Source organism: Emys orbicularis, chromosome 1 (assembly GCF_028017835.1).
Source record: "Emys orbicularis isolate rEmyOrb1 chromosome 1, rEmyOrb1.hap1, whole genome shotgun sequence".
Lineage (NCBI taxonomy): Eukaryota > Metazoa > Chordata > Testudines > Emydidae > Emys > Emys orbicularis.
Window position 1 is genome coordinate 365,681,119 of NC_088683.1, and position 8,799 is coordinate 365,689,917.

Here is an 8,799-nt window from a genome sequence, read left to right on the forward strand (position 1 = left end):
CCGCCCTGCAAGGGGAGCGGGAGCACTCCAGGGCTCAGTGGATTCCCCTGCTTCTTTTAACTCTTTTTTTTGTTTGTGTTACTTGCCCCGCCAATTTTGTGACGTGTTGTCTTAACCATTTAACAGCCGTGGTTATAGTTTGCAATATTCTATATTTCAAGACTACAGTCTCCTCCCTAGCCTTACAAATTGAATTACATGTTTCTTCCCTACTATATTTCTTTAAATTCCTATAGACATCTTTTGCTAGCCACTCGGCACGTCCATACTTTATTAAACTCTCTGGGGAATTGTAGGGAGGGGTGAAGGGGATTCCCTAACACATAGTTTTCTGCCATGTTAGCTCACGATTCCTACAGAGGACAGCTAGCTTACTTGCCAGATCAGCGGTCGGGGATCACCAGTGTTGTTCCGCTACGAATGTGTGTTCTCCCTGTGTGCTGTTGCAGCTCTGCGCAGACAGATGGCACAGCGGACCTCGAGCGAACCACCCAATAAATCCACAGACTCGGTTTTCAGCAAAGGCACTTGGTCACGTTTATTGCCAATGAAGCACGGTGCTAATGCCCCGGCTCCATGGTTACAGGAACACTAAGACATATATGCCGATGACAGTGGACCGGCTCAGTGAATGGTGGGACTTTCCATTCTCCCCTCAGCCAGACAAAGACATGGCATCAGAGATACATCTTTATACACAGATACAAACAAGTTACATATCGCCCCTGACATACCACCCTCTAACCTTTTAGGGTGCCACCCATTGATGTATCCAAGGGCCACCCGTTATGTTGTACATGTTGGTTTGATCAAAACATCTCTATCCATCATGCTGTTATTCCTGCCCTTCTCCTTTGCTAAGTGGTGTTAATAGCACTGACCTACTGCATGGGGTGTTGTACTGATAAATATGTTGCAGATTGTGAGGCGCTCGGATGCTACAATAATTGGAGCCATAGCTAAGTGCCTTAGGGAGATTTCAGCTGTTTGCCTTATAAGGACAATTTGGGGCACTGGTGGAGAACCTGAACTCTTCCCAACACCCCTTGGTGATGAGACCTGTCATTAGCACAGCCCCCTTTGACATGGGAGCACTGTGCCCCTCCTGCAGCTCGGCAGTAAGAGGGGGAATCAGGACGTGCTTTCAGAGAGAGAAGGATCTGGAGTCCATTGCCTGGCCGAACAGAGCCCTGCTGGGCTGCCTCATGGTCTGATCCTGACCCCCACCTGCTCCATGAACACTGAGAGTCACTCTAACGCTGGAGATAGATCTCACACCCTGCATCCAAATTAACAATGTCACCAAGTTTGGGGGTATGAGGATCAGGGGGAGGGGGTTGTTTGGGTCCAATAGGGAGCTAGCAGCAGGCTTTTGGAGCTGGGCTTGAGTCACACCCCTTTCTTTTAAGAATGTGCATGGCCTTGCTTAGCCGGTGTGTGCATGTCTCATGCCTGAACATGAGGAGGAGACCCTCTACATTTGAAATACAGATACATAGTTAATATTCATAACTTCAGATATAAAAATCATACATGCACAAAATAGGATAATCATATTCTGGAAATCATAACTTTTCCATAGACACCTCACAAGATTTTTTTTGTACAAGATCTATTATAACTATGTCATAATCATATCATAATGATACCACTATGATGAGTATGGGGGACAATGTCACAACTACCTCTTCACCTGCCCTGGAACCTGCATGGCCAATATAAAAAGCTCAGGTTCTTTGGGAAGAGACAGGCTTTTCCCCGGGGTGGCTCAGGGTCTCAGGAGAGGAGGCGCGGCGCGGCATGGCTGGGGGGATTCCAACCACAGAAGAGTGGGTGGGGCTCAGGGCTCCAGCCACGGGGGCTGTAGAGACTCTGGGCTTCTCCAGGAGGGGGTGGGGGTCACCACTCTGGCTGGTAGGGGGGTTCAGGCAGAAAGAGTGGGGCCAGAGGGGTAGCCTCTCCAAAAAGGGGCTCCACCCGCCACCCATTTGGAAACCATTTGGAAATGGATAGATAATGAGACAGAAATATATGTCTCCATATAAATCCATGGTACACCCACACCTTGAATAGTTTGTGCAGTTATGGTCACCCCATCTCAAGAAAGATATGTTAGAGTTGGAAAAATACAGAAAAGGGTGACAAAAACATTTAGGGGTGTGGAACAGCTTCCATATGATGAGAGATTAAAAATACTGGGACTTTTCATCTTGGAAAAGAGATGAGTAAATGGGGATATGATAGAGGTCCCTAAAATCATGAGTGGTGTCGAGAAAGGGAATCAGGAAGTGTTATTTACCCCTTCACATAACACAACACCCAGGGGTCACCCGTGAAGTTAATATGCATCGGGTTTAAAACAAACCAAAGGAAGTATTTCTTCACACAATACACAGTCAGCCTGTGGAACTCATTGCCAGTGGATGTTGTGAAGGCCAAAAGTAAAATTGGGTCCAAAAAAGAAATAATTAAGTTCATGGAGGAGAGGCTCATCAGTACCTATAAGCCAAGATGGTCAGGGACGCAACCCCATACTCTGGATGTCTGTAAACCTCTGACTGTCAGAAGATGGAAGTAGACAAGGGAGGATGGATCACCCGATAATTGCCCCCTTCTTTTCTTTCCCTCTGAAGTATCTGAAGTGGCCACGGTCAGAAGACAGGGCATTGGGCTAGATGGACCATTGGTCTGACCCAGTATGGCCATTCTTACGTTCTTAAATTGTTCCTCTGATGGATGGGCTGCTCCAGAGAAGCTCTTTCCAGGGTTTCCCTCTATTATAGGGCTGTTGTAGCCACCCTAGCAGACATCTGTGGTAGATTGACCATACATCCCATTTTGGCCAGGACAATCCCTTTTTAAGCCCTGTCCCAGCCGAACCAATTTTTTTCAAAAGGAGGCATTTCTCCCATTTGCTTTTGCAGACTTGATCAGTTGGCAACAGAAAACAGGACAAATGCCCACTTCTATCATAAAAGTGGGGAAGTGGAGAGAGGAGGAACGTTTGGGGCAGGCAAGTGGAGATACGAGCCCCAAGCCGGGGGTGAGGCAGAGCTGGGAGGGGGCAGGCAGTGTTGTAGCCACAGGTGACAGACTCCTGAAACCTGAGGGGGGCCCTACAGCATTCCAGTAATGGGCGACAGCCTCGCACAGGGGCAGGGAGCCTTGGGCAAGAATCTGGGAGCCTCCTGTTTTCTCTTTGGGAAATATGGTCACCCCAATGGACTGCTCAGTGTGGGAGGTTAATGGGGAGGCTAGTGCTGCCACCTAGGGGTGTGGTCCTGTAGCACAAGGGACAGAGGCGCATGGTTTGAGCCAGAGCTGTGCTGGAAAACAGAGCGCCCCCCCCGCCTCCCACCCCATACACACACACAATTTTGACCCAGTGATTCTGCCAAGCTGAAACTGCCTGGATCCCCAAGAGAAATTGGAGGCTTTTCATCTGTCTCTTCCTTGTAAAGTAAATGAAGGTTGAACTGACTGAATCTATGGTTGGACTCTGGGCATGGAAATGTTGAAACATCTCAAACAATCTACAGCTGGGGCATTGTGCCCATCAGCTACTCTAACCGGCCTTCCCATCTCTGCGCAGCCCCCTCCACCCTGTACAATGCCCCTTCAGCAGATCCTGCGGGAAGTAGCTACGGTGACAGGCCCTAGTAGCACATCTCTGATGAACCTGTGCTAGCTGGGAGGTGGAGAGGTTCCAAGAGCAGTTGTGGAGGCCCAGAGATTGTTGGTGGGTGGGCCTAGCTAGCAACGGATCACTGAGATCTGTGCCTAACTTTGGGGATCCCTGGATCCTGGGTCCCCATTTTCATTTCTTAGAGAGAAGGGAAGGGACCTCCCCTCCTGGAATGATCTGAGGGAAATTTACATGTACGGAGCCTTGTGGAATCTCCCTTCCCTGCCCTGCACCCTTGCAGGAAAGGAGCCTGCCGGGGAGAAATATGGTCCTATATAATTATTATTACTATTATTATTATTCCTATTCCTATTATCATTATTATGATTTATTTAATTTCAGCAAGATCACAGCTGTGACAGCATCATCGTTATCCCTCATCCATTCCCGAGGTAGCCATGTGACTAATCAGAAGCATACGAACAGCAATGACAAGCCCAGATTCCAGGAATACAGTCTGCAGCAGGACTTGGCACTGCAGTCCAGTTGGGCAGCATCACCACACATCCCCTGTGAACTGGTCTCCGGCAGTTTGCCATTCCCATGACAGGGGGTAAAGCTGGTGCACACTGAGCCAAGCAGCTGAGGTTCCCTGATGGCCAAGTGGCCCCCCAAGGGAATGTGAAGGCATGCTTCATAAAGACACTTGCCTCCCTGTCTGAACAGATACTGCCTGCTGCCCATTCAGCCTCTCTGATGACTGATTGTCCTTTAGGGTGAAGCCGTCTGATGTCAGCGGCTCCTCGTCTAGCAGGAATTGGGTACGTTGTCAGGTTTCACTGTCTTTAAAATGTGAAGTGAAGGGGAAAGGCTGCCAGCTGTTTACATTTACAGATGTTCTGTGCTGCGACAGCAAACTCAGCTGGGCTGTCGGGATGACTCAGCGATGGGCCTGCAGGGCAGACAGTGCTAGGTTGCTTGGCAACCCCTCCCCTACATCTGCCCATGGCCCATGGTGGGTTATTCAATCTGTACAGAAATGTGACGTTCAAAGTGAGCACGGAGTGTTAAAAACCCTATTCCCCGAGTCAGGATTTCACAAGGGGTCCTGTTTCTAGAACTGCCGTGTGCTCTGGCCCTGATCCTGCCAGGGGCTGAGGGAGAGGAGACACCACAGAATACCAGTGACTAGTTCCCAAATTACCTCAGATTTATTTGCTCCTGGAAATTTAATCAGCAAATGCATTTTCAATTATTTGTTCTCTGGCTCGATTGTGAAGGCAGGAATTCAGAGCTCTGTTGCTCTATGTTAACAGGTCCAATAAGGCATATTTCTGTTTCCTGACTGGCTGAGGGCTCTAGACTCTCTGCCCTGTCTAGACCCCTCAGAGTAACAGGGCAACCAGCATCCCTGCCCCCGCTCTGGTCTCTGAGTGCCAGATGACCATCTTGTAGCCTTCCCTGTCATGGGGTGCAATCCAGCGATCTTCCCACCCTCAGATGGGGCCCTGGGCTACTGCACACTGCTTGATGACCTTGCTTGCCGAGCAGGTCTGAGAGGGTTCAGCTCATGTGGTTCTTCCCTTCGGGAGCCTGTGACTAGTACAAGTGACCAGCCAGCCTTCTAGACCCAAAATACTGTTTAATCTGAAGAGTAGGACAGAGACAGTCAGAGAGAGAGAGAGAGAGAGAGAGAGAGAGAGAACAATAGACTACTTTCATGTGTGAAATGAAGTTCCAGTTCCATGAATACTCATGCATTTGACTTTGAAATCCACTTCCTGCAAACCCTCGTCGTGGCTGAATAACAGGTGCTGGGGTCACTATGTACTGGAGAGTGAGAGGTCAGGGAATGAATATTTTATATACTTATCACAGTGCCTGTTACCACTCCAGCTACAAGCTACAGACTCACAGAACAGAATCTGAGGAGATCCAGTCAGCTATTAACCCAGAGACAGGAGAGCTACTAGACTTTTGTTTGCTGAAAAGTAACAGACTGAGGGCTGAGACCTTGTGATCTTTTCAGGTTCTGAGGAAATCCAGATGACAGAGGCTACACTTTAAGTCCCACTGTAACCTGAGAAATTGTCTCTGAAAGCAGATCAGAGGGGAAAGACTGGATTGATACGTGTGTACTAAAGTACAGATGTGTAAAAGTTATGCCAAAACTTTTCATTGTAATACAAATATTACAAACCAAACTTTCATGACATGCATGTATATAAAAAGCCAGAAGCAGAGTCGTTGGAATCTCTACAGGAAGGAGAAGTGGTAACTGTACTGCTTAATGGGTTTTGCTTTAGAAGGTATTTCAGTAGTACTCCAAATAGTGTTTGCAATGGGTTTCAGCTATTAACTCTTTGTTCAGTGAACAGTTGAACGATACTGTTTCCTGGGAAATAACCAGAAGCTGTCTCTAACACTTGCATTTGGGGTCATGAACATTTTCCCTCTGCAAATCTTTCCAAAAAGTCATGAGAGACCATCACCACTGGTCGGTGTTTCAGGAGAGAGTCGTGCTGAGGTGCAGGAAAGGGGAGTGTAATAGTGATTCTATGTAATTTTTGCCCATCACCTCTTACACATGCATGGCTGAAGTAACTTGCACACTCAAGTGGATATTAATGTAAACCTAGTGTTTGCACTATTCACCCATGTGTGATGCCAACCCCTCCCCCACCCAGCTGAAGTAACTGTCTGTGTTAGCTTGTAATCATGCAGGTATCTACAGACCACTGCACTGGGAGAGGATGGAGGTCCTCTGAGGATGAAGAGAAGGCTGTAGGATGATCGAACTCTCTGAATTCAGTCAACATTGGCCAGTCAAAGCAGTTCAGCTCCTCCTGGAGAAATTCTTGGGGGTCAAAGTGTATCACCGGGAGCATTTCGTAAAGGAAAGTTAATCGAGCCCGGTTCTGATCAAATTTACACATGTAAATCTGGAGTAATACCATTAAAGTCAATGATATTGAATTCAGAACCTGGCCCTAAGAATTTATCCCATGTGCTGGAAAGAGGCCGACACATTTATAAATAGCTTCAATCCAGGACAGATAAATACAATGACCACTTTCACCATGCACTTGCCATGAGTTTGCACACATGTCATGATACAATGGGCCACAATCAGAAGTGGATGCCAGAAAGGGTGTCTCTGGGAAAGTCACAACTGTAAAATCACACAGTGCACAATAGGCTGTGGTACTCCCAACCAAAAGTTATCTATGAGGCGAAGAGCTGAGAAAGCTACAAAATGTTTATATAGGTAACAGGTAAATCCAATTACAGTTGTAAGGGTTTCTTTTAAAAAGTCTTGGAAGGGCTCTAAACCTTTCTGATTTACAGCACAAAATACGTCTAACTAGTGGGTGTCAGGGGGAAACTTTCCCTAGGAGCAGGTTATCTCATAGCTGCCTAGTGCAGGGTTTCTTCCACCTTCCTCTGAAGCACCTAGAACTGGTCACTGGATACTGAGCTAAATGGACTGCAGGTCTGATCCAGTCTGGCAGTGCCTATCTTCCTCACAGTGGATCCAAGACTATGTTTTTGCTGATCTTCCTTGAGCTCCTGGGAGTCTCTAGACTTGCACTCAGAGCAGAAAGATGTCTCGTTAAATATCATCCAGTCTCCTGTTCTTTCTCCTTTCAGAAACTAAAGTTCAAAACTCCTCGGACCTGCCCAGTACATTATGTCACCTGCCAATGACACCAAATTAAATTCTGCTGTGTTCCTTCTCACCGGGATACCTGGGCAGGAAGACGTCCATCTCTGGATCTCTATCCCCTTCTGCTTAATGTATGTCATTTCGATAGTAGGAAATTCAGTCATTCTGTTCATTATAAAAACAGATCCAAGCCTCCATGAGCCCATGTACATTTTCCTTTCCATGTTGGCCGTCACAGACCTTGGCTTATCGATAGCCACCATGCCGACAATACTGGGCATATTCTTGTTTAACTCTAGGGAAATCAGCTTCGATGCCTGTTTAGCCCAGCTGTTCTTCATTCACTCGCTTCAATGCATTGAATCCTCCGTGCTCTTGTTGATGGCCTTTGACCGCTTTGTCGCAATCTGTAACCCACTGAGATATGCTTCCATCTTAACCCTGCCGAGAATAGCCAAGATGGGACTGGTGTGTGTGCTAAGAGGAGTAGCTGTAATAATCCCACTCCCCCTTCTCCTGAAACGATTCCGATACTGCCAAGCCAATATCCTGTCCCATTCCTACTGCCTGCACCAGGACATCATGAAGCTGGCTTGTTCAGACATCACAGTCAACAACATCTATGGCTTGTCTGGTTCACTCTTAATTAATGGGTTGGACTCGCTGCTCATCTTCCTCTCTTATGTGATGATCATCAAAACAGTCCTGAGCATCACATCTCCCGCGGAGTGCCTCAGGGCCCTGAACACCTGTGTCTCCCACCTCTGTGTTGTCCTGCTCTTCTATACACCAGAGATAAGCTTGACTGTGATACACAGATTTGGGAATAGCTCTTCTCACTTGCTTCCGATTCTCCTGGGCTACGTCTACCTGCTGGTCCCGCCCCTGATGAACCCAGTCGTGTACAGCATGAAAAACAAACACCTTCGTGCGAGGATAATCAGGGTGTTCATCAAATGAAGGTTCAGTTCATCAGGGCCGGCTCTGGCTTTTTTGCCACCCCAGGCAAAAAAGCCTCCGGCCGCCCCCCCCCCGTGGGGGGGGAGGGGGAGGGCAGCCGGAGCCCCGGGGGGTGGGCGGCGAGCCCCAGCGGGGGCTCCGCTCTCCCCCCGGTGGCCGGGGGCAGGGCGCCCGGGGGGAGGGCGGCCGGAGCCCTGGGAGGAGGGCAGCGAGCCCCGGCGGGGGCTCGGCTCTCCCCCCGGCGGCCAGAGCGCTGGGGGCAGGGCGGCGAGAGGGCGGCAAGCCCCGGCCGGGGCTTCGCTCTCCCCCCGGCGGCCAGAGCGCCGGGGGCAGGGCGGCGAGAGGGCAGCGAGCCCCGGCTGCGGCTCGGCTCTCCCCCCGGCGGCCAGAGCGCAGGGGGCAGGGCGGTGAGAGGGCGGCGAGCCCCGGCTGGGGCTCGGCTCTCCCCCCGGCGGCCGGGGGGAGGGTGCGGGGGGGAGGGCGGCCAGAGCGCCGGGGGGAGGGCGGCGAGCCCGGCTGTGGCCCCGCTCTCCCCGGCGGCCGGAGC

General features: G+C 49.6%; 1 protein-coding gene across 1 annotated transcript; it reads left to right on the plus strand.

Moving 5' to 3' along the window:
* The first annotated feature begins 7,316 nt into the window (after positions 1–7,316).
* LOC135882346 (olfactory receptor 51G2-like) lies at positions 7,317–8,252 on the plus strand. The gene has a single exon (XM_065409243.1). It carries the CDS (start codon positions 7,317–7,319, stop codon positions 8,250–8,252), a length of 936 nt encoding a protein of 311 aa, XP_065265315.1.
* The last annotated feature ends 547 nt before the right edge of the window (positions 8,253–8,799 follow it).